Below are 26697 nucleotides of genomic sequence, written 5' to 3'. Positions count from 1 at the left end.
ACGTATGTTTCTGTGCTTGGCTTGGCCTTTCTCTCATGGTTATTATACGGCTGATACAGCTCCAGGCAACATATCAACACTCAAGACAGGAAGAAGTGGGAAAAAGCATCACTGGTGACATATATTTACTCTTTTTATCAGGAAAACAAAAGCTTTCCCAGAACCTCTCAGATACCCACTTGGGTTCCATTGCCCAGTTACATGAGACATAAAGGGAGGGGCCTGACACTCGGCCATTAAAAAGGCATCATTATGGGGCGCCTGGATGGCTCAGTCAGTTGAGCGTCCGACTTTGGCTCAGGTCATGATCTCACGGTCCATGAGTTCGAGCCCCGCGTCGGGCTCCGTGCTGACAGCTCGGAACCCGGAGACTGTTTCAGATTCTGTGTCTCCCTCTCTCTCTCTGACCCTCCCCTGCTCATGCTCTGTCTCAAAAATAAATAAACCTTAAAAAAAATTAAATAAATAAATAAATAAATAAATAGGCATCATTAGGACACTCTGGAAGGCCCCGCCACTGAAGGAGACTTTGACCACACTGAAAGTGCTCATCTACCTTCGTAAGTCTCAAACTTTAATATATTGCTTCCAGAGCTACTCCTGATGCAGACATTCTTAAAGTGTGGCCTCTAGTTCTAGGAATATTTATAGTTTATGACAAATAGGATTATTTAAAATATATAAGCAATATATATAATAATAACATATATGTTAACATGTGTAACAGAATAACGGATATACACATATATATACACACACACATATACATATAAATGTGATTTGGAAGGAAGTACAATCCCCTGACCCCAATGAATTTGGGCCTGACCATGTAACATGCTTTAGGCAACAGAATGTTAGTAGACTTGATATGCACATAGGTTTGAAATGTGTTTATATGATTTGGTTAGAGACTTGGCATCTGTGATCCACTGTAAGATGAATTCCTGAATAGCTTCTGTTCCAAGGAGAATGTGGACGCATGTAGAACATATTTGAACTGAACTTTCATCCTAGAGCCTGATGCCCTGAGTCTAGCCCTGTTCAACTAAGTTGCAACCAACCTGCAGATATGTGAGGGAGAGGTAAATGTTTTTTTTAAGACAGTAGGTTTTGGAATGGCTTGTTACACAGCATTACTGAAGCTATAGCTGCTTAATACATAGATGCTTGGTTTAAGATAAAGTTTCATGGACTTTGTGGGATTAAGCAAACTTAATAATTTTTTTTTAACTGTAGGAGTTAGAGCATTTCATTTCACATGGGGATATATTGTATTAGTTTGCTAGGGCTGCCATAATAAAGTAGAACAAACTGGGTGGCTTACACAACAGAAATTAATTGTCTCACAGTTCTGGAGGCTAGAAGTTCAAGATCAAGGTGTCACCAGGGTTGCTTCCTTCTGAGGACTGTGGGTGAAGAATCCAGGCCTCTTTCCTTGGCTTGTAGATGGCCATCTTCTCCCTGTCTCTTCATATGATCTTCCCTCGGTGCGTGTTTATGTCTGTGTCCAAATTTCCCCCCCAGTTTTTTTTAATGTTTCTTTATTTTGAGACAGAGAGGGTGGGAGAGAGCACGAGTGGAGGAGGGGCAGAGAGAGAGGGAGAGAGAGAATCTACTGTCAGTGCAGAGCCCAACATAGGGCTTGATCTCATGAATTGTGGGATCATGACCTGAGCTGAAATCAAGAGTCAGATGCTTAACCAACTGAGCCACCCAGGTGCCCCACATATTTCCCCTTTTGGTAAGGACATTAGACAAATTCGGTTAGGGCCCACTCAAAAGACCTCATTTTAACTTGATTACCTCTGTAAAGACCCTATCCCCAAATAAAAACACATTATGAGTTACAGGGGATTAAGATTCCAATGTATCTCTTTGAGGAGAACATAATTCAATCCATAACATAAGTTATTATTAATTTCCAGGATAGAAGTATCTAGTATATCATGTCTCAAGTTTATTTGACCAGAAAATCCCATCTGCCAAGTGTCATTTCCCTGGATACACTTTGGAAAACTGGCTTTGAGGGATTGATGGATCTCAGACTTAGAGTAGCAGAAGGAATGGAGCCTGAAAGAAGGCACAGGGAAAAGACAGGTCTGGATAGCGAATATATTTAAGTCCCATCCACAGATTGGACGGTTCTGGACACTCCAAGGCTGAGCCCTTAATCCCACAAACACCCAGTACTCAAGGTGACTGCAGCTGCATTTAACTGTTAGTGGATACCCCCTCACAATGCAGCTGCCTCGCCACCTTCCCAATAGGAGATAGAATTAATTCTATCACCCACTTCCTAGTGGTACAACCCTTCATATCTGGACACTCCCAATGAAATGAGCATTTTAGAACAGGGTTTAATGACCCTGTTGAAATGGCCCTACAGTTATACAAACAAAACAAAATGATAAAAGAAACACGGAAATGTGATCCATCTCGACCTTTTCAAGTTACAGGCTCAAAATGAGAACCAATAAATCATATGCTGAAACTAGCTCAAAAACTCATCAAAAACCCATATTAATATTGATTTAGAGTAGATTATTTCCTATTGTGTTAAGCTAGAAATAGAAATCATCACATAACCATTGCTTAAAAGCCGTAAAACTCCCCAGGCAGGTTTACTTACACTTCTTAGGTTACATTTCCCAATGACCTTGTCCCACTTCTGCATTCACAAGATGGGTAAATATTAGATCTAGTACAATCTCCCAGCGTGTGATGCTATTTATATTCATGCAGATCCTTGGCCAGCCATGTGCAAGTTAGGAAAATGTCTCAAAATTGCTTAATATACATCTAATTTGGAAAAAGTAATCTATTAAAAATATAAAGTTAATTATTGCAAAAAAAATCCAGGAATATGAAAAGTCAATAATGTAATATGCATCAAACTGCAAAACATAAGTCCTTATGAAATTTCTGAAAATTTCTCCTCTACCATGTGTTCCCTCTGTGATCTCTATCACACAGGTAAATAGAAAGGAGCTGTAAAGACAATCATATAACCTTTTAGAGAAAATTAGGCTACTTTACTTTCTAATAGTTGCATTCTCCTGCCCCCAACATCCACACCCAACCCCATAGGAATTACAAATAACAAGGGGGCTGCCTCAAGTGGCAGCCAAACATCCACTCCAAATCTTTTCTTCTCACCTCTCCCCCAAATCATTCTACAGGTTTGACATTGAGTTCACACCATTCCAAAGATTAGCTGTCTGTAATACTCTACCACCCTCTTCTTCCATTCAAGACAGCACATCATGAAGTAAAAAGTACAAGTGATAACGTAAGAGTAACTGTGCATCCATGCACTCCAGTTTATACAAACATGCCAATGATGCCAACTGCCAATACTGTAACTCTTCATGGTCCCAAATATATTTCTATTCATGCAGCTCTGTGTGGCTGAGAAGCAGGGCCTGGGAGAGAACCTGGGGGATAGGAGTGGGGAGGGAGTCTGAGATGAAATATCCACCCAGGAACCTGAGTAGCTACTCTTTGCACATAAGAGATTTGGTCACAGCCACCTACCCATTGTCTCCAAGTTTCCAACAGTCGTGTGCTTCCTACAACACAGGGAGAATGCTCAACATCCTCCCTTTGATCTGCAGTTGGGTTCAGCTCCCTTGGACAGAACCACTAGAACTTCCAAATATACTGCAAAAGAATTCATGAGTGGGAGCCCTCTTCAACAATGCACATAAGGGTGAAAGGTTTGCATTAGTGAGCATTAAATTCACAGAACCATGAATTTCATATACAAGAGTACTTTGAGCTTCCTGACCTCCACCGTATGATGGATCTGCTTCCCATTTGTATTTACCTAGTATAGTTCAAATGGTTTTAGATCACCCAAATTTAGGTTAGTGAAATTCTAATTATCCAGATACCCTCTGGTAGAACCACATTTGTGGATGTAGTCCGTGGTTGTTGTGCATAAGAAACCACAATCAAATGTTCGGTATCTCCTTTACATTCTTTTCTTCCATACAGAAAAAGTTTCCATGATTTTTTCCTCTAAAGGGAAATTATAGTCAGTTATGGTAAATGGCAGAAACTCTAAACAGCACAAAAAAACACTTCTGGGAAAAAGAAATAAATTCCTAATTAAGAATAAAAATCCCAATTAAACTAAATCACATTCTTAATCATTTTATCAGAGTTAGTCTTTTTTTTTTCATCTAACACATATGATGATAAGATTATACTCACAGCTCAGTGATCCTCTAAGGAGTTAGTGAACATAAAGTCTTAGCCGTTGGCATAAACTATACCAAAGCCTTAAAGCCCAGCTCTCTCATTTACTAGCTGTGTGCACTTGGGCAAGCTGCTTATTCTTCTTACATTTATTTTTCATCTGTAAAATGAGAAAAAGTCTAGCACCTACCTCAGGTGACTGACACAAACACTAAATAAGATAATGTACACAAAGTTCTAAGAACAATGCCTGGCACATAGTAAACCCCAACAGATGTCTATCGGTAGCAGTAGCAGTAATAATAGAAACAGCAGCAACAGCAGGAATCTGGATTGTTCCCCTAACTTTATTTCATCTAACTCCACTTTTTGACAAACATAAAAACCCCACTGGTAGAAGTTTCTAGTGTTCCTTCATATCTGACTCTCCTTCCTGGAAAGAGGAGAGGACTATACCTCCTGACCCCTTGCAATCATGTCACTTCCAGTCCAAGGAATTGTGAAGCCAATGTGCCATCTCCAGGCACTCCCTTCCTCTGGTGTAGTAACTCTTGAAGCCATGTGCCAAGGTGCAGAAAGCCGGGATCCTGAGTCACTGCCTGGAGGAGGGCTGCCCTGGAGACTCACTTGACCTACTTCACACTTCAGGTGAATAAGGAAGGAATCTTGATGTGTTAAGCCACTCAGATTTGAGGTTTGTTGATTACACCCTATCCTGACCAATAGGTACTCCAATACCTCTAAAAGGGATCCTGACATAATTCCCAGAGGAGAAAGAGAGGTGCTTCAATTGTTAAAAAATAACTTGCTTTTTGTCAATATTTAGATTCTTTACTTTGTAATACTACCTCATATTGCAAGCAAATTGACTTTTCAAACTCTCCATGCTTCTTCCTCCTTTTATATTTTTAACCTAAAAAAGAAAATAATTACATTTTACTTCTATTTAATACACAGGTTAATACTGGGGCTCTTACTGGATCATATGTCACATGGTCATATGGCACCCATAGTACCAAACATAGCCTGTGATCATAGTAGTTTCCAGAACTAGGAAGGGGTACTGGGAGCACCCTCAAGTGTTCAATTGTTTCTGGCTTAAGGCAACATGGGACAGTTAAGTAGAACTATGGATATTTTCTACTTTAAACTAAAACTAACCCTTATGAAATAGAAAAGGGGTTTAAAATGTTTTTACAAACCAAAAAGGTTTTGTGCATCATTAAAATGTACCTCAATATATCATTTATTTTATGTTGTCACTTCCATATTTACATCTGTATGAATGTCAGAATAAACACATAATATATTGGCATAATTGTACATCATAAATATACATGTATAAGTTGGGGTCTCTGCTCAAAAAAATTTAATGATAGGAGCATAAGATAAAAGTAACTTTGAAACTGACAGTTTAAAGAATGGCCTTCACACTTTTTGTCGCTATTTGCATCATTCCTAAACTGCTGTAACCATTTTCCAAAGCAACTAAAAAAGAAGAAAACCAATACAGAACTAGGGAAATTCACATAGCAGTAACAGGTTCATAAGGACATCATGAACCAGCAAAGTCAGAAGAAAAAAAAATAAAAGCAGAAATGATAGTGAGGAGCATAGATTTGATTTAGGGTTGAAGAACAAAACTTTCTGTTCCAACTAAAAATCACGTTTCCACATCTGAAAACCAGCAAAGGCTCTGTCAGATAGTTAAAAGGATAAGGTGATTGCTTTCTACACATAGAAGCAGGATGAAGAGCAGATTCTCATACAGATCAGAAATGCTTCTAAAGATACTTGGACTCCAAAGTGTGGTATCCAGGGAAACAGGAGGGCCAGCAGATAACCCCAAGAAAGGCAGAGAGCTTTGTTAGGCCAACATCCAAACCAATTATTGAAGAATCACTAGTTCAGCCAAGTTAGAATTATCTCAAATTTCTACAGAAATTTAAATGATATCTGGGAATTTTTCAGCCAAATGGCACAGAGCTCTCTATTCCCCATCTCATAGCCCTTACCTCACTATCAGTAAGAGGTGAAGCTGGGATTTAAACCCAGGCATATCAGACTCCAAAACCCTTATGAAAACGGCAGCAGATAAATGAGCCTCACAGAATAGGTAGGATTTGGAAATGGAGACTGGCTGGCACTGAAAGGAGAGAGGCAGGGAGAGGAGGCCCTGAGAAGGCCATTAGTGAAAGGGAACAGAAAAAGCTAAGGAATAGAGGTGGAAAACCCTGAGTGTGTGCAGGAATTACCAAGTATAGTGCAGGTAGCATAGGAAATGTGCAGGGAGGAGGTATGAGATAAGGCTGGGAAGGCTGGCTCTGGCCTTTCAGCTGATGATGCTGTCAGCTCAGCCAAAGAGGCAGACTTCACTCTGAAGGCAATAAGCAATAATTGAGAGCTTTAAAGCAGAGAAATGGCATATAATGCAAGTAGGCCCTGGGAAAACTAATCTTGCTATGACATGGAAGATAGATTAAAGAAGAATAAGAAGGTGCCTTGCACATAATACATGTGCATTTAATATGAATGGATAAAGGAAAGACCAGGTTAAAACTTATTGTGTTTCTCCAACATGATACCAAACCCATTCTACCCAGTGCTATTTAATGTTTGGTTTGCTATTTAGAGAATAAATTCCCCTCATTCTAGAAAGAAATAAAGCTGCTGTGGCTTCAAAAATAAGTCAATTGATCAGTCAAGTGTGGCTCTCTAAATGTTGCCGTTACAGTGTCTACTCTGGCAAAAATTAACATTTTCTTCTTCTATGCAGAGGGAAGTACATCTGAGCTGCTGCTGTTACTGCTGAAAAAGAAAAAAAAAATTAACCAAGTTCCAAAGGTAGGCAATGAAGAATGGTTCCTCCCCTTCAGCAACAGGGTGAAAAAGTTATTGGAAAATAAAATAATAAGCCATAATTTCATATTTCTTATGCCCTTTTGTGGTCTCCAAGTCAAACACGTACTAAGCCATAGCTTTCTTGATGATGCCAAACTTCCTTCTGCACAGGTTATGGTGCCATCTGCAAAGCATCAATTACTCAGTGAGAAGCCAAGGCTGAAAAACCCTGAGATGAGTCATAACCTACCTGATTTTCTTCATGGGAAACCCTCATCTGCTCCTTGAGGACAGACATTCGGGCTGCCTCTTCTTTCCTCAAGACTCTCTCCTTCTTGAGCTCAGGGCTCCAGAAGGTCTTGATACTGTTCATGGAAGATCCCAACTTGCTGTCCTTGATGTCTAGCTCTTTCCGGAGGAGGTCATTCTCTCTCTGAAGTTCCTTGAGCTGGGCTTGAAGGTCTAACATTGTGCTATCCCTTACCTGCCTCAACATGGAGGGGACCTGGTGGTGGTGATGATGAGACGAGCTAGTCAGACCACCATGTTGATCCGTGTATGAAAGAACATCTGTGTGGGAAAGTCCAGCAGAAGCAATATTGGGACTACTCCCCATGGCTGTGACTCGGCCTCCATATACAGCTCTATTTGTGGCCCTTCCCAGAGTCATGGTGCCCTTTGGGTAAGTTGTCGAAGCCACCCCCTCATGATCACTCAGATACATGGGTCCAGACGTAGCATAAGCCGCATTAAGGGACTGGATATTCTCCATGGACAGTGTCTTGCCTGTTCCTCCACCTCCCCCACTGCTTGTTCTTCTGTGGCCCAAACGAGGAGACCTTGGCAAACGAGGAGATCTGGAAGGGCTACCTTCCAGATTGGTGATTGTTCTTGCACTTCCATACATTTTTCTTCTATTATGAGGTGCTACTGAAGAGAAGGAATGCTATACTAAGTTGGGAGGTAAGCCAGTATTTCCACTATTGGCCTGAATTTTCACTGCATATTTTTCACCGTCTGTACCAGAAAATGACTCCAAATAGAGACCTGAAAAATGAGAAAAAAGATAATCAAAAACAAACTGTATTATATTTTTAAAAATACATTGATAGATCAATGATGATAATGATAGATACATGAACATCAGAGAGTCACACCCATATTCATTTTTTTAATGACCCCAAACTTTACTTACAACATGCAAACATTTTGTATATTTCCCCCACCCTGCCCCCAAGCAAGGTCAAAAGTTCTCACAGCAAAAAGGAAACTTGTTTTTCCTTAGGAAAATGAAGCTTTGCATTTTGGTTTGTGCTAAGTGACAGTTGGGACATCCAGAAAATTCACCATAGAATTCCTCCTCATAGAGAACTTGGCTATAAAATACTCCATCCTAGGGGCGTGACCCCCCCATATACAAGTGGCTTGACAGTAACTCTGAGAAGCTTTTGCTTCCTAGGATATCAAATAACAGTCAAGCAGGTTGTTACCTCCCCATTCTGTACCCATTCCAGACATCACTAATCCATCACTGTCCTCATTTCCACTAAGATTGGAATTCTTCTCAACATAATATTCTAGATGGTTTACCACCAATCAACTAGCATCGACTCAGGAGTTTGAACCTATTGACCATTTTGAAGCTAGAAGAAAAAGAGGTGGCTCAAAAAAACAAATAATCCAGTGAAGAAATGGGCAAAAGACATGAATAGACACTTCTCCAAGGAAGACATCCAGATGGCCAACCGACACATGAAAAAATGCTCAACGTCACTCATCATCAGGGAAATACAAATCAAAACCACAATGAGATACCACCTTACACCTGTTAGAATGGCTAACATTAACAACTCAGGCAACAACAGATATTGGCGAGGATGCGGAGAAAGAGGATCTCTTTTGCATTGTTGGTGGGAATGCAAGCTGGTGCAGCCACTCTGGAAAACAGTATGGAGGTTCCTCAAAAAACTAAAAATAGAACTACCCTACGACCCAGCAATTGCACTACTAGGCATTTATCCACAGGATACAGGTGTGCTGTTTCAAAGGGACACATGCACCCCCATGTTTATAGCAGCACTATCAACAACAGCCAAAGTATGGAAAGAGCCCAAATGTCCATCGATGGATGAATGGATAAAGAAGATGTGGTATACACACACACACACACACACACACACACACACACACACAAACACACAATGGAGTACACACACACACACACACACACACACACACACAATGGAGTATTACTTGGCAATCAAAAAGAATGAAATCTTGCCATTTGCAACTATGTGGATGGAACTGGATGGTATTATGCTAAGTGAAATTAGTCAAAGACAAAAAATCATATGACTTCACTCATATGAGGACTTGAAGAGACAAAACAGATAAACACAAGGGAAGGGAAACAAAAATGATATAAAAACAGGGAGGAGGACAAAACAGAAGAGACTCATAAATATGGAGAACAAATTGAGGGTTGCTGGAGGGGTTGTGGGAGCAGGGATGGGCTAAATGGGTAAGGGGCATTAAGGAATCTACTCCTGAAATCATTGTTTCACTATATGCTGACAAATTTGGATGTAAATTTTTAAAAATAAAAAATAAAATTAAAAAAAATTAAAATTAAAAAAAATTTTTTTTAAAAAGAGGTGGCTCAACCATCAAGACTCATATATATCTAGCCAGATCCTAAATGCTATTACCAGAAAATGGCAATCCTGGCTTTTTCTCCTTTCACATACATCTTTCAGGCTGGTGTTTTGGGACTGCTTTTCCATTTTGGTTGACCTAAATATTCACTCCACACTACCCCACACCTGTACAGAAATGGTACAAGAACAGTACACCGTGTTAGATTTCCTGATCCCATACCCCCTAGAGAAAAATAGTAGAAGTTCCCTGTCATGGTTACTCAAGCACTTTGGTACACAATTTTACGTAACTGGGCTACAGGGTTGTGATTATTCCCTCAGTGTTAGGACCCAACTGGCCTTAATGGGGTGTATCATGGCTTCCTGCTCTTCTTCTTAGGATATGTGTAAAGTACTTTATTTTTCTTCAGCTTTTTAGACACTAAGACCACAGATTTTGGAAAGGGGCAAACCAAGGTTCAGATCTCCACTCTAACACTGGCTAGCTGAATGACCTTAGGTTAGGGATGGGCATGTGACCCACATTGGTCCAAAAAGATTTATGCCATACTTTAGCTGGAACAATTGGAAAAGATAAGCTCTTTTTCAGCTAGAATTTACTTGCTTTGATGTGGCGCTTCTTAGTACTACCATGTGGAAATGGCTTCCCCGGGAGAGAAACTAATGCAAAGGAAAGCAAACTAAACTTTAGATAGTTTGAAATCAAATCAAGTGACATCACTTGATACCCTGGATCCAGTAGTCACTGAAGGTACATCTGCCCCAGGCCAGTTTAGTTACACATGCCAGGTAGAGTGACTGTATTAAAGGCCCCAACTCTTTACCCCTTCCTGAATCTATGTCCTTGGCATGCCCTCCCATCTGACTCTGAGTTCATTCATATGATTTGGTTTGGCCAATAATGTGATAGCAAATGCAAAGGAAGCAGAGGCCTGAAGTAGCACTTGTGTATTTACTCTTTTGCTCATTTTCCTCTGTAGTACTAATTAGAATATGCCCAGTGTAGGGGTGCCTGGGTGGCTCAGTCGGTGTTTGACTTTGGCTCAGGTGATTACGTCACGGGTTTGTGAGTTCAAGCCCCATGCCCTGTGCTGACAGCTCAGAGCCTGGGGCCTGCTTCAGATTCTGTCTCCCTCTCTCTGCCCCTCTCATGCTTGAACTCTGTGTCTCTCTCTCTCTCCCTCTCAAAAATAAATAAACATTTAAGAAAAAAAAAAAAGAATATGCCCAGTGTAGCCTGCTGGAAGATGAGAAATATAAAATAGAGCCACGGTGTCCTAGCCAATAGCCAACCAACCCCAAGACATTTGAGCAAGCCCAGCCAAGATCAGCAAAGCTGCCTAGCCAACCACCAGCTGACCACAGATGCATGAGCAAGTCCAATGAGCTCCATATACTCATGGACTAAAAAAATACTTCTTAGTATGTCATGATGTTTCGCAGTTGGATGTTCTGCAGGACTTCTGGAGCAACAGACAACGGATACATTCACTCCTAAGTTTCTTTTTTCATTCCATTCTAGTTGGGGTATCTTATACCCTAAAGAGTCCTCATATATAGTATGAAAAATATTTTCCATAAAAGTACCTCCTTTCCCTAAAAAGTCCCTAAAAATAAACTCCTGTTTAAAAAGAATTAAAAATAAATATGTTTATGTTGCTCAGGACTTTATTTTGTTTTACTTGAAAAAATACACAAATCATTTTGGGGGTGCCTGGGTGGCTCAGTCAGTTAAGCGGTTGACTTCCACTCAGGTCATGATCTCACGGTTCACGGGTTCAAGGCCTGTACCCGGCTGTCTCCATGCTGACAGCTCAGAGCCTGGATCCTGCTTCAGCTTCTGTGTGTGTGTGTGTCTCTCTCTCTGTCTGCCTCTCCCCTCACTTGCGCGCTCTCTCTCTCTCTCAAAAATAAATAAACATTAAAAAAATCATTTTGTATCTAAGATTTTTTTCATGATAATGTGTTCTGTAGGAAATGTAAATCAACAGTTCCAACAATAGTAGTTACATATATGATGAGAGAGACAGACAGTAGAATAATGTGACCGTAATATGAATAGTTAATGAGATGGAAAGATGTTCATGACAGAGTAGTCAGGGCAAGGGTGTTGGAGCAGACTACAAAACATGTTTATGGTTTAATCACATTGTAAAACACACATACATACACACTAACCTACAGAGAAGACTGGAACAACACACATCAAAATGTTAACAGGGGTGTCTGGATGGCTCAATCGGTTAAGTGTCTGACTCTTGATTTCAGCTTAGGTCTTAATCTTACAGTTTGTGAGATCAAGCCTCAAGTGCTGTCAGCACAGAGCATGCATGGGATTCTCTCTCTCCCTCCCCCTCTGCCCACCCCCTCTCAAAATAAATAAGCATTTAAAAAAATGTTTACAGTGGTAGAATTCTAAGTGGTTTTCATTTTCTTCCTTTTATTTGCATGTGTTAAATTTTCTATAATAAACATCTTTTCTACTGTCTTTTTAGTCTCTATTTCATTTATTTCTGCTCTGATCTTTGTTATTTTCTTCCTTCTACTAACTTGGGGCTTAGTTTATTCTTTCTCTAGTTCCTTAAGGTATAAAGTTAGGTTGTTTATGTGAGATCTTCCTTTTTTTCTTAATGTAGGTGTTCATCACTGTGAACTTAAGAAAATATTTTTTTTCCTTCTAAAAATTCCAACAGTTAAATGAACATGTTATTTTTGCTATGCTTAGAATCTAGGAATCTAGGTCCTAGCTGAGCCACCACTTACAGAGTTGTCTTCCTAGAAGTGATAAAATCTAACTTGCTCTTTCCCTGTCTTCTCCTCTTGTATCCAGAGGCAGACATTTCTGAGGTCTCTAGCTAGGGTGGAGGTCCCAATCCAAATTCAATAAAATTTATACCCACACAGATTTCATCTGTGGTGATTTTATCAGCCCAGCTGGCCCAGGCTTTGGAGAACTGAATAAAGAACAAAAAGTAGATCTGATCATTTAGAAACGTACATACACATAGCACACATATAACATATGATATACAGAGATATAGTAACTTGTTTGAAACAATGTTTCTTTATTTAAAGAGCAATACATGTTGACAATGGCTCCAAGTTTCCTTGGGTTCTCTCTCTTTTTTTTTTTTTTTTTTTTTTTGGCTTAGTATCAGGTTTATGCAGTGTCATGGTATGGATTGAGAAGCTTTCCATTTTTTCACATTTTCTGGAACAGTTAGCATAACAGACTGCTCTATCCCTGAAATGTTTGGCAGAACACACCCATAAAACTGAATTGGCTTGGTTGTTGATTACCTTTTTATTGTTTACTAGGTTTAGTGATCTATTCAGGTATGTTACCTATTTTGTACCAATGATCATTAAAATGTTTCTTAAGCAACAGTCCATTCCATACAGATTTTCCAGCCTTAGTGGTATTGCTTTGTGTAACTTTTCCTTAAATATTTTTAAATCTCCTCCAGTTATGTCCTCATCTCATTCCTAATGTTGTTTATTTTTTTCTGTTTCTCTTGATGACCATATGACAAATGTAGGTCTACTTTTTTAGTGTTTTAAAGATACAGTTTTGTTTTGTCGATATATTCTACTACATACTCTCTTCCATTTTATCAGTATCTCTTTATCCTTAATAATAATTTCTACTTTCTTTGTGTTTACTTTGTCTTTTTGCATCAAATGTTCATTAATATTCTTTAATATTAATATTTTAATATTTTTATTAATTTAATATTAATATTTAATATTAATGTTCATTAATTATCTTTAGTAACATTTTCTGATGAATGCATGTAAGATTATGCATTGGCTGCATATTCCAGGATTTTATGTATAGAACCCTTGTCATTTGTAAATAGCTTGTTATTTTTCTTTTTATTTTTTTCTATCCCAGGGATTATTCAGAAAGATATACTTACATGTCAAAGTGATTAGAAGTTTTTGGCTAATTGGTTCTAATTTTGGTTAGTCATTCTAATTTTTGGCATTGGGATCATAGAATAGAACATATATGTTTCTAATATTTGAAATTTGTCAAAGACTTTCTAACTGGCCAATAAATGATCAGTTTTCTTAATTGAAATAAAGCAACTAATAGAGGATTATAGAAAAACTTTAAAATAAAGATATGCATACAGAAGAAAATGAAAACACTCCCAATCCTGGCACTGATAGGCCCTGTTAATAAGTTGATGTTGTTGGTTCCAATTCTTTTCAGTGTGTGTGTGTGTGTGTGTGTGTAATTTTAGACAAAAGTAATTATTATAGTATGTATAAAGTCTTGTACTCTCCTTTTTGTCAATGTTTATCTCAATGTCATCTCCTTCTTTCCACTTAACATTAATACCCAAATATCTTAATAAAACATGATTTTTAATGTGCACCATATGTCTCCAAGAGGGCCACCAATTCCTCCACTTCCTGTATACCTTTGTCTCACCTTCCACAAAGAAGTGGATTCTATTTTCCTTCTATCTTGATCTAGGCTGGCCTTGTGACCTTGTGACTGCTTGGCTAGTAGATGCTTCAGAAGTGACACTATTCCAGCTCTGAGCCTAGCTCTAAAGAGGCCTACTAGCCTCTGCTTTTGCTCCCTTAAAAAACAGAGATCTAAGGTCAGAGCTACCTTACTGGAAAGAGAAGTAACACAGAAAGACCCAGAAGATTAGACACCACGTGGAGAGGCTACGAGAAGGAGAACCAAAGTATACCTGCTAATAGCCAGCATTAAGACACCTTAGAGACAAGACATCTTAGACCTTCCAACCCAGCTGCCATCAGAAATTAAGTACATGAGTGACAACTAACACTATGTGTAACAGAAGGACCACTCAATCAACCCAAAGAGTGATAGGAAATAATGAATTATTGTTTAAAGCCTCCAAAGCTTGGGGCAGGGGGGTGGTTGTTATGCAGCAAAAGAACTAAAACAGTGACTTAATGTTCATTGAATGGTTATCTAATCAACTATTCAACCAATCACCTATATGGGGACACTTAGGTAATTTCTTTTTAAAATGGAAATATCATAGGGGCACCTGGGTGGCTCAGTTGGTTAAGCATCCAACTCTTGATTTTGGCTCTGGTCATGATCTCATGGTTGTGAGGTAAGCCATACTGGGCATGGAGCCTACTTAAGATTCTCTCTCTCCCTCTCCCTCTCCCTCTGCCCCTCTGTAACTCATGCTCTCACTTTCTCTCTCAAAAAACAAAAACAAAAAAAAATTAAAACTGGAAATATCATAATTAATATTCTGATTGATAAAACATTGTATACATCTCTTACCATTTCCCTAGGATAAAGTTCTGGAAGTAGAATTATAAGATTTGATACCCAGTATCAAAATTCCCCCCAGAAATGTTGAAGTAATTTACACTCCCACCCTTACCTTTGGCTACTTCACCTCCACAGCCTCTACTCTTTACCCTCAATATATCCTGGAAGCCACCATCTTCTCTCAAGGCTACCAAAAATCTTTGAATTATCCAACTCAGGATCATAGTTCTACATATTCAGTAAATACATGTTAAGAAGTATTTAAGTACCAATAGTGTGCTACACCAGTCCTGCTTTATGCCACTGCTTTCTTGACAGTTTGGCAAATGTTCAGGTAAACAAGGCTAACGGGGGTTTTGATTTTATACCAAGATGTCTCAGAGACTTTAGAACACTAATGTTTATTGTGACTCTTCCAATAGTGAGTATATAATGTAGCTTTTCCCAAGTTTATTTGACAAGAAAACCGCTTTTTCCTTCAGAAGTCCTGGAAATGTTTCACTGAACATTTTGATTTATTCATATAACAAATAATTTTTAAGCATCAGCTTAATTCCCAGTGTTTAATACTGAGACACAGCTTCTGTCTATGGAAATTTTATCCTCTAGAATAGACTTTCTTAGAATTTTCTTCATCTCAGATCTAACCTGGTTTGAGGAGCAGACAGCTATAGGCAGTAGGCACTGCTTTAAGGGCAAGGACATGAAAGTGACCCAAAAGAATCAGAACCGACCTCTCAAAGGGAAATACAGAAGATCAAAATAATAACTGGTTGGAGTTATGACCCTACTAGAGCAAGAAATAAATACAATTCTGTATTTATTTTTCAAACACTCAACAGAAAAGCCAAAACGTCAAAAGGAATACAGGTCCATCATCATCAGTCTGTGTGTCTATTAAGTGAGGAAACAGGTGGATGTTGCCTACTCCAAGATCACACCAGAAAAGAGGCATTATATACAATTCCACAGAACTTACTAAATCAAATAGGAATTTCAGAGTCCATCAAAATGGTAACAGAATAATTTCTTCATCAGTATACATCTGCTTCTTAACAATAAATTATAATTAGCCACCTAGGCCCAACACTGTATTTAGGAATTAGTCTCTTTCTCCAGATGTACAAAGAGCAGGATGGTTTCCTGGAACAATTTTGCCCTTATAGCTAGCTAGCACATAGCATGCTGTTCATTTCACAGATGAGGTAGGTCCAATTGACAAGGTAAGCCAAGGCAAGTCTCATGGCTGTCATGTCCTCCTAAGCCTCGTGATTCCTACTTATTCTACTGAGTCACTCACAACCCCCTCCCCCACCCCCAGCTATGTTTAATCACCTGAAATATGTTTAGGTACTTGTTTTGACACTTGGGCTTTTTTGGGTTGTATTTTCCTAATTACGTCTATCCTAATTTTTTTTTTTTTTGGTTTTTTAAAATGAATCCCTGAGAAAGAGCAAAGAGATCAACTTTATTCAGCAATCAATAATGCTCTATTTTCCATGACTGACTGCACGGAAACCATCTCTAAGCTTTTCCACCCACCTATAAATGCATTATAAGAAATAAGGCCAAAGTTAAGCTCTTACTGTTTTAAATACTATTATGAAGCCAAGATAGGCTAAATCATTGAGCTTTCTTGTAAACTCCTAAAAACACCTGCTTTCTTATTTAGTTGTGATGTACCATCCTAAGAAGGATAAATTATTAATTAGATTAAACTGAGCATAGAAACAGACAAATGTTGCTGACTATAATACCAAAGAAATTAATTGCATGACACTTTTCACTTCAAAAGCACTTCATGAATAAACTTCCAAGTTCAAGGGTAAGCTCCATTTAAGGTTCACACACAAAATCAAATCAAAGATGCTGTTACAAACCTATAAGAATACTTTCTCTAATTGCATATGGATTCATAAATAAAGTATACACTCATCCACTCATTCTTTAAAAGGTTTATGGACTCTTGAACTGTAAGCTCAGGGCAGGGAAAGGTAGAAAGTCTTGATTTCTGTCTACCTCAAGTGTCTCAGACTGGAATGGTCTATTTTAAGATGAAAGCACTTCCTGCTATCTGCTCTAAATTAGGTTAAGTTTATTTCCACAAATCTCAGCCTCAGCCCATCACCTGAGCCCTGCTGATAGACCGTGTGAGCTGAGATCATCAGTATCTCCCAAGATTTAGCCCAAATTAAAATATCCTTTTTTTTTTCTTCTCAGCATCCCAAACTTTTAAAAAATTTTGTGTCACAGGACTACAGTTAATTCTGAAATCCTTCTAGAAGAAGACAGAATGTAGAACAAATCTCAAGCAAGAAGCAGCTGCCCAGGAGCCAGATGCTGCCCGCAAGTGTGTTATATATGGCTAGCACAGTGTTCTTTAGAATTGTGGTCTAGTTACAAACATAGAGATATAGACATTTCACATTCAAATACAGATTTCAGCTTCTCCTAAAACTCTGAAAATCTGACAATGTCAAAATCATTTCCCTATGTGACAACAACTGGCTAGAGCCAACCAGCAGCCACCCCTTCAAGAGAGAGCATGCCCCCTTTAGTATGCCACAGTCCCCTCCATTCCCTATTACTTTACATTCAGTCTGATTCCCTCTTTTCATGCTTGTCCCTACAGGCATTTAAATTTTACCACTCTTACTCATATATCTTTTTTTTTTTTTTTTTTTTTTTTTATTTTTGGGACAGAGAGAGACAGAGCATGAACGGGGGAGGGGCAGAGAGAGAGGGAGACACAGAATCGGAAACAGGCTCCAGGCTCCGAGCCATCAGCCCGGAGCCTGACGTGGGGCTCGAACTCATGGACCGCGAGATCGTGACCTGGCTGAAGTCGGACACTTAACCGACTGCGCCACCCAGGCGCCCCACTCATATATCTTTAAAAAGAATTCATTCTCCTTCACCATCCAGTTAAAGTCCATTATCAAATCCTACCAATTCTGCCTCCAAAATCAATCACGATCTGCTCCTTTATTTCCACTTCTACCATCACCACCCTATTGCACTGACATGACTTGCTTCAGCTCTCCCATACCATCCCAAAGCATCTCTCCTTTTCAAATCCTCCCCCTTCCGCCTTACAAATTGTACTCCAAAGTATACTTCTGATCACAAAAGATCTTCCCCGACCCACTTAAAACCCTTCACAGCATCCCAGTGCTCTTTGCACAAAGACCGAAATCCTTTCCGTGGCCTGAGGCCCTATACAATTTGGCAGCTGCCAACAGTTCCAGCCTCCTCTCTTGCCATTCTCTTCACTGACCCTGCCTGAGTCTTCCTTTCTGATGCTCAGTAGTATCAAGTCCCTTCCTGACTCAGAGCTTCAACTGTGCTATTCTATCTGCAGGGCTCATTCCCAGTCATTACTTAGATCACAACATCTAATAGCATACCCTCTTCATGGTCCATCCCATCCAAGTCAGATCTCTTGGCTGTGTTCTCTTAAAGCATAATGTTCTTTTCTCTTGGTATGAAACACCCAAATCAAGACTGCACCTCCTCAGACCCTTAGTTTGCAAAATAGGAAAGCATAAAGGAGAGTAATCACTATGCACAAAGGATTCTGGAGCCTTCAGGGCAGAAAGTCATGGGCACTCCAGTCACAAAGCCCAGGATTCAGAGTAAGTGAGCTCTGTGGGAGGAGACAAACATGGTTACAAACAACACTACAGCTGCCAAAAACAAAATAATTACTTCAAGATAAGAGGGTATCCAGGCTAGTGATTGGGACTCAAAACAAGTACCCAAAAGCCATGGAGAAACCTGTATGGACAAAGCATGTGAGTGAGGTGGGAGACCATTCCATGCTGTTTGGAGCCTGTGCAGTGGGGCACAAATGCTATGCACAAGGATATGACTCATAAGGAAGCCCATGGGTTCCAGGAAGGGTCACGCACAATCAGACACTGAGACAAGGGTTTGGGTACAGGTGGTTCATTTAGAAGGCAATCCCAGGAAGCACTCAGGAGGGAATTTAGCGCAAAGACATGGAAGTGAAGGAAGTCAACATAGAGTACATTTTCAAGGAGAGTTCTGCTAGGAAACTGGGTTCAGTCCTGCTGAAGGAGCTCTGAAACACAGTGAAGAACCTGCCTCGGAATTATACCTCCATAAGGGTAAGGTACCCATTCATGATTTGCAGACATTTGCTCCCCTGGTACATCCAGCCTGCACTACTTGGAGGCCACGAGAAAACCCTCATGTTCCAAATATAGGCCATGAGTGCTGAGATGTGGCTGAAACACCAGTGGCATATGCTGCACCATGCATGACACACCAGTGGCTGAGCCAGCCACTGGGAAACTGGGTTGGCCTTCCCTTACAGGACCATATAGTGGGGACCATAGCATCTTTCTGAGGAAGACTGGTCTCAATAGCAACACCTTGTGACACAAAGATGCAATCATATGGCAGAGCAGTTGGATAGAAGCCATCTCTGGGCTTGGGGGTGGGATTTATATCCATAACCCCCTTATTTTGGGGCAGTGTAATTCTGGGGTCAGGGGTCAGGGAAGGAGACAGGGAGAGTGGAGAGAGGTGGGGGAGCCCTGGAGAAAAGACCTGGAACTTCCAGCTAAGCTGGCAGGTGGGTTCCAGCATTTTTGGTTTAATTTGGACAAATGAAACTTAGAGCAAGGTTTTTGAACAATCCACATATGATCCAAAAGCCTTCCTCACTTTATAATTCCATATTAGGGGCACCTGGGTGGCTCAGTTGGTTAAGCATCTGACTTAGGTCAGGTCATGATCTTGCATTTCATGAGTTCGAGACCCATAGGGCTCTGTGCTGACAGCTCAGAGCCTGGAGCCTGATTCAGATTCTGTGTCTCCCTCTCTCTCTACCCCTCCCCTGTTCACACTCTGTCTCTTTCTCAAAAATAAACACTAAAAAAAACTTTATTAAGAAATAATAATTCCAGGGGCGCCTGGGTGGCGCAGTCGGTTAAGCGTCCGACTTCAGCCAGGTCACGATCTCGCGGTCCATGAGTTCGAGCCCCGCGTCAGGCTCTGGGCTGATGGCTCGGAGCCTGGAGCCTGCTTCCGATTCTGTGTCTCCCTCTCTCTCTGCCCCTCCCCCGTTCATGCTCTGTCTCTCTCTGTCCCAAAAATAAATTTAAAAAAAACGTTGAAAAAAAAAATAATAATAATAATTCCATATTAATTTGTGTGATTACTTATTGGATCATCTCTTGTCTCCTACTTTAAACCCTTATACTGTACCCCAAGGTTTAACATTTGTCTTATCTGGGGCCCAGAGCAGGACTACAAATAGAGGCCAAACACCATATATCCATACATTTTACAGTTATAAATCAAGCTAACAAACTGGTAAATAAAATGTATTCTATCTTCCTATCTTGACAAATATAAAAACGTGAAAGGTAGGCAGCCTGGATGGCTCAGTTGGTTAAGCGTCCAACTTCGACTCAGGTCATGATCTCACTGTTTGTGAGTTTGAGCCCTGCATTGCGCTCTGCACTGACAGCTCCAAGCCTGCTTCAGATTCCCTGCTGTCTCCCTCTCCCTCTCTGCCCCTTCCCTGCACGTATGCATGCACTTTCTCTCATTCTCTCTCTCTCTCTCAAAAATAAACATAAAAAAAAATGTGGAAAGTAAAGTTTGAATGTTAAACTAAGAATTCTTGGATTCTTCAAAGTTCTGGCCAAAACACAGTACCAAGAGGCAGTCCTGTCCCCAGTCAACATCCCTCTCTCCCCATCCCTAGCTCAGTCACAGCCCAGGGGGTCTCACACACTTGAACTCTGCAGCCTGAACACTAGGCTAGCTCTGTCTAGATCAGGGGCTGGCAAACTTTTTCTATAAAAAACCAGACAGTAAATATTTTAGATTTTGTGGGCCATTCAGTCTTTGTCACAACTACTCAACTCTGCATTTCAGTACAAAGCAGCCGTAGACACTCTGTAACCAGATGAGCATGGCTGTGTTCCAATAAAACTTTATTTATAGAAACAAGCATCAGCTGGATGCAGCCCACATTAGCTGGATGCAGTGGTCTGCTGACACCTGGTCTATACTTTTACAAATAGGTGCCCCTCAGCAACTTCAGACCTAACGGTATACACACTAGGAGCATGATTTTTCCTTAGAAAGGCAGACCTGGCAAAAAAGCCCAAACAGACCCTGAAAGTTCACTCAGGGTCATTTAGGAAGGGAGGTCCCAGGCCCGTGGCTACCCAGAGTGGACCCTGGAATGCCAGCACAGGCTCCAGTTGGGCACCTCCACTGTAGGAGCCCTGCAGACTCCTCCCCTACGGGGAAGATGCAGTCAGACGAGGGCCAGAGCCTGCCTTCTAGCACCTGAGGTGCAGGGGCTCTTCCTGATCAGACCCAAGGGCACACAGAAGATACGCAAAACAGTTTTGAACATTTGAAAGAATATATTTAAGATTATGATATTTTCATCATATCATTGAAATCACTTCCATGACAGTTAATGCAACAATTTTGTAATTGTAACCAGGAAGGTGAGACAATGTTTTTTACAAAGGAAAGAAAGGATCTGGTTGCAGAACATCTTTAATTTCTTGGTGTGTAGCCTGAAGCAAATTACTTGACTTCAATCCTCACTCTTCTCAGCTGTTAAAGACTTTTCATAGTGTTTTGGGAAAGCTTAAATAAGATAATAAGAGAAAAGTAATTAGCACAAAGCCCAGCACATGGCTAATGGTCAAAGAAAGCTAACTGGGGTAAGCTCCAGGCTACCAGAACAAGACACACCGGTTTAGAAATTCCAAGTTGTCTTAGAGTCCTCCCAGTCCACGGAGCTTGCCTTGTCAGACACTCCTGAGTCAAACTCAGCCTGCTATTGAAAACTGTTCAAGACAGCAACCATTTTTTAAAACTGGAAAGAAAAAATGGCCATTTTCCCATCCTCCTCAGGCTACAATATTACACATCTATAGGTATTGAAAGTCCCAATAATAAACCATTTCATTTTTAAATTCCACAATAACATGAATTGGGGGGAAAAAGTCGAGCTTGATATAGCAGAGATTTTAAAAGATGCTTTCCCATCATTCTCCAAGAAGCACTCTGCAACTCAAACACATTCATCCACACATCACTACTCTCTCTTTTAGTTTCCTCAAACTCGCTTTATAATGACTGTTTTCCATGTACAGATTTAGCATGATTACATGTTCAGCTGCCTTGGCTCTATTTTATGGTAAGGTGCTTAAGTGAAGAGGCTGACTATATTCCATACAACAAGGTAAGGACTCTGTATATCCACTCTGTATTAGCTAACTGCACTCTCCAGTAACCATTTCCGCAGTTTTAATGTCAAACTCTTATCAATTTATTCTAAAGATTAAGTTTAAAACCTGAAACACCCAAAAACTTTTGTTAAAGGAAGAGACCACTGGGGCGCCTGGGTGGCTCAGTCGGTTAAGTGTCCGACTTTGGCTCAGGACATGATCTCACAGTTTGTGAGTTCGAGCCCCGCCCTGGGCTCTGTGCTGACAGCTTAGAGCCTGGAACCTGCTTTGAATTCTGTGTCTCCCTCTCTCTCTCTCTCTGCTCCTCCCCTGCTCATGCTCTCTCTCTCTTCTTCAAAAATAAATTTAAAAAAATTTTTTTAAATTATTTTTTTAATTAAAAGAAAAAAGGAATAGACCACTAACTAGTACACAAGTTAGACACACAAGTTAAAAATATAGCAAAATCTCAAACAATAAACAGTAAATACAGAAGTCTGAGATGCTAAGTCAAAAATAAAAAGATAATTATGATTAATATAATAAACTGACTATAACAACATTATTCACTGCCTCAGAAAGTTTCATAAATGTAACAAATTAAGCTGGTTGCACTGAAAAGATAAAAGGTTTTTAGATTAATTTTTAAAACATCTGTGCATTTTCTTTAATCTTCAAATGTAAAATGTCAATTGCCAAAGCTTTGGCTATAGTGTACTTACAAAAAAGAATATTTGGGAATTATTGGGTCTTACACTAAAAATTCCTCAGTCTGTCAACTAACAGATGTTTCCGAGAAAGTGGTAAAAAGGTAAAAGAATAAGAACTCTGCCCCTATGCCCTTAAAAATTCAATCACACAAAATTTTTCTACATTTAAAATCAACATGAAGGATTATGTTTAATAGGCTTTTGCTAGAAAAGAATATACACATAATCATGTACACAAGGAAAAATTTTAGCAAATTTTCAAGCTATTCCAAAAAAGAAGGGGAAAAAAGGACCACCATCAATAGCAAGAGATGGGAAACGGCTTAAATATGCACATTTTAGAGATAAGCATTTATCTATGTATTCTGCAAAGAAAAGAAAGAATAAATGCTACATCTTAACTCCGGGTCTCTCAAAAATATGACTGATGACCATGGAGGAGTCACATGAGCCTTTAGCAAGAGCCAAGTTTAAGGTGCTGAATGGTACTCAGAAACCCCTCTAAGGGTGCCTGGCTGGCTCAGCAGGTGGAGCACGTGACTCTTAATCTTGGGGTTTTGAGTTCAAGTTCCACCTTAGGTATAGAGATTAAAAAGGAAATCTTTAAAAAAAGAAAAAGAAAAAGAAAAAGAAACCCCTCTAAAAACTGAAATTATAGTTAATGAAAGTTAATAACTGTACTAAGTCATCAAGAAACTTAGTTAAATCTCTTAGTGCATGGATAAGGGTAAGCTTACCCAAAATATAAATATATTAAAAGGAAAATTATAGCATTTCAACAATATTTCTAGAAAACAAATCTGTAATATGGTTTCTGGCCTTCCAGAGACCCAAAGCCCTCCATATCAAAAGGGAGCCACAGCCCCTTTATTCGAGTTTACATGAGCAATATCTCTAATTATTGTGCAAGGCTGCCAGCTGTTATGAATATTGCAAATAGATGAGAACCTTTCTAGGAGTATAGGGTGTGGTCTCAGATGGAGAGAGTCCTATGAAAGAAAGGCAGAGTAGTACTAGAGAGAGAAAATCCAGTTTTGTAACCTGCGCAAGAACCAAGGAGGGGGCAGATCCATAGCTGTGTCTAGGGAATTTACAAATCTCGTGAGAACGTAAGGTTGTTTTTATTTCAATACTCTGAAAACAAATAATGTAAGGATATCCTTGATGATCACAGCAGCCATGACCATTGTGTCTGAGCAATATGTCCTGCCCTCAGGAATCTCCTTAGGTCAATGAAAAAGGAAAAAAGATGGACTTGGGAATTTAAATGATGTGTTCTCACTCAGTGAAAGGTAAGGGAGGTCAAGTTCCTCAGCATGAATCAAAGTTTCACAGAAGTTGAATATTGTAAATATGGTGGGAGAATTGAGTCACCATCCACCATACAGCAGGTTAGACCAGTAGACTGCCAAAGAACCCACCCAGAGTCAGTATCATATTTGTTACAAGTAGCAATTTAGCTAATGTGCTTAAATAAATATAGTTCAACTGAATTAGTAATAAGGAAGTGTACTTAATTTCTTTTTTTTTAAGTTTATTTTTACTAATTTCTACACCCAGCGTGGGGCTCAAACCCACAACCCAAGATGGAGAGTTGCATGTTCCTCCAACTGAGCACAGCCAGGCACCCTGAAGTGTACTTAATTTCTAAATTGATTTAGGTTTTATAAAGGTGCAAGGGCTAAAAACAAAACAAAACAAAACAAAACAAAACAAAACAAAAAAACAAAACAAAAAATACACAAAAACTCCCCTACAATTAAAAGTATCATTACAATAATAATGATTTAAGTCAACTCTGGGGTTCTACAAATTATTTACTTTAAATTTTTTTTTATGTTTATTTATTTTGAGAGAGACAGAGACAGTGTGAACAGGAGAGGAGTAGAAAGAGAGGGAGAGAGAGACAGAGTCCCAGGCAGACTCTGTACTGTTAGTGCAGAGCCCAACATGGGGCTTGAACTCACAAAACAGTAAGATCATGACCTGAGCTGAAACTGAGAGCCAGACGTTTAACTCACTGAGCCACCCAGGAGCCCCAAATTATTTATTTTAAAAGGTATCTCATCCAACTTTGAGAAACTCTGGTTAAGTCCTGAATCCCACATTTATTATCTGTTTAACCTTAAGCAAGTTCACAAAACTTTCTGAGCCTCAGTAAATAACAATGGCTTCAGAAGTAACAATGGCTACTTCACAAAACTAAGGTCAGTCCTAATGAAATCAGAGAACATGCAAGTACTCAGTACAGTGCCTGGGGCTTAGTAAATACCCAGTACAACAACACTCACCATCATCAATATTAACTACAAACACACTGTATTGTTTTCTTAAAGGATGATCATCTTGTTGTTAATAATTAGTTTTTGCCCTCTATTAATTTCACATATGACTAGGAAAAGCATTCAAATTCTGAGCCTTATATTCTCTTAAATCTCTATGATCAGTTCTTGAAAGAAAGTAAATTGAATTATTAGAAATAATAATACTACCTATGTAGGTGGTTTTACATGTATCCCAGGAAGAGAACTAGACCCTTAAGCACAATATGTTTCTTTCTTATGTATAAAAGAGGAATAACGATATTAAACATTGGCAATGGCTCTACAAAGATTGGCTGATTAAAAAAGTTGCTAAGCAATTTACACATGAGGGTAAAATTTTCACTAGTGCAGCAAATTGCATCATTTGTTCAAAATATTCACTGTCCCTCTCTAGTCAGCTCATTCCTATATTCTCCTTCCCATAAAAAAAGAATCCTTTCTGCCTCTCTGACATCAGGTTTGGCCATGTGACTTGTTTTGACGAATACAATGCAAGTTGAACTAACACATGCCATATCCAAACAAAAGGTGTAGGAGCCATCTTATGAGTAATCCATTCATTTTTTCTTCTTTACAGTGAGACCGGCTCATCCAAGAAAAGGACCATTCCCTTCAGCCTGACAACCAGAATAAAGACAAGGTAGGGCAGCATTACAGACAACCCCTGGGAGAGAAATAAACCGCTGAGATTTGGAGGTTGTTACCTCAACATAACCTAGCAATATCTGACAAATACATGCAGATCCCACAAATGGAGGACTAAAACAAAATTTTAACATTTACGTTAAAATATAGAGGAGCATTTTCTCACTGATTCATCTCCCTCACTTCTTTTCTCCTTTTGCCATAATACCAGTCTGGTAATGTTATTCTTTCAGGGATAAAATGTCTCATCTTAGGTCTCTAAATGCAAATCACTTGTAAGTGATGTCTTTTGAGGCACAGATACACATAACTAACCATTTTAACTGCGTCCAAATGTATTCTCTTTATCATTCCTGGGCACTGATTTCTTTCCTAACAAATATCTGCTCCAAATGCTTGGACATCAAGAGGAAGGCAATCATTGGAGAGGCCTGAAGGGGGATAAACCCTACTGAGATAATATAGTTATGCAAACAGCTCAAGTGAAGGGCAGGAAACATCAATGGGTGTAGGCTAGAACTCACCACATCAATGATTATCACGTGTGTGAGTGCCTGCCCTGGAGCACAATCCCATGAAGAGTCCAGTCATGTCTGGCCCAAGCATGCCTCACCACAGGATGTCAAAGAAAGGGGCCCCATGCACCTGCTATCTGTGATTCCATCTTACAATGAATGGCTCTGTGCATTCCAGATTGCACCAAGTGATGCCACTGTCTTTCCGTGAGCCTTGCGCAAGACAGATGATTCAACCCTGATAGATCCTTAAAGGCAATAGCCATGTCTCATTCATCTTTGTATCCCAGTACTA

The 26697-nt window shown here is 39.6% G+C and overlaps 1 protein-coding gene across 12 annotated transcripts in view; it reads right to left on the bottom strand.

Moving 5' to 3' along the window:
• ERC2 (ELKS/RAB6-interacting/CAST family member 2) overlaps positions 1-26697 on the bottom strand; it is a 936036-nt gene that overhangs the window by 894076 nt on the left and 15263 nt on the right. For all 12 annotated transcript variants that reach the window (XR_009260858.1, XR_009260859.1, XR_009260861.1 and 9 more), the window contains exon 2: positions 7292-8088. Coding sequence is in view for 8 of the 12 variants with exons in the window: in XM_058726510.1 (XP_058582493.1) it covers positions 7292-7948 (657 nt within the window). In the remaining 4 variants the exon portion in view is untranslated. The remainder of the gene's footprint in view (positions 1-7291; positions 8089-26697) is intronic.

Source organism: Neofelis nebulosa, chromosome 4, assembly GCF_028018385.1.
Source record: "Neofelis nebulosa isolate mNeoNeb1 chromosome 4, mNeoNeb1.pri, whole genome shotgun sequence".
Lineage (NCBI taxonomy): Eukaryota > Metazoa > Chordata > Mammalia > Carnivora > Felidae > Neofelis > Neofelis nebulosa.
Note: the sequence above shows the minus strand (reverse complement) of the source record. Positions and strands in the feature narration are given on the sequence as shown.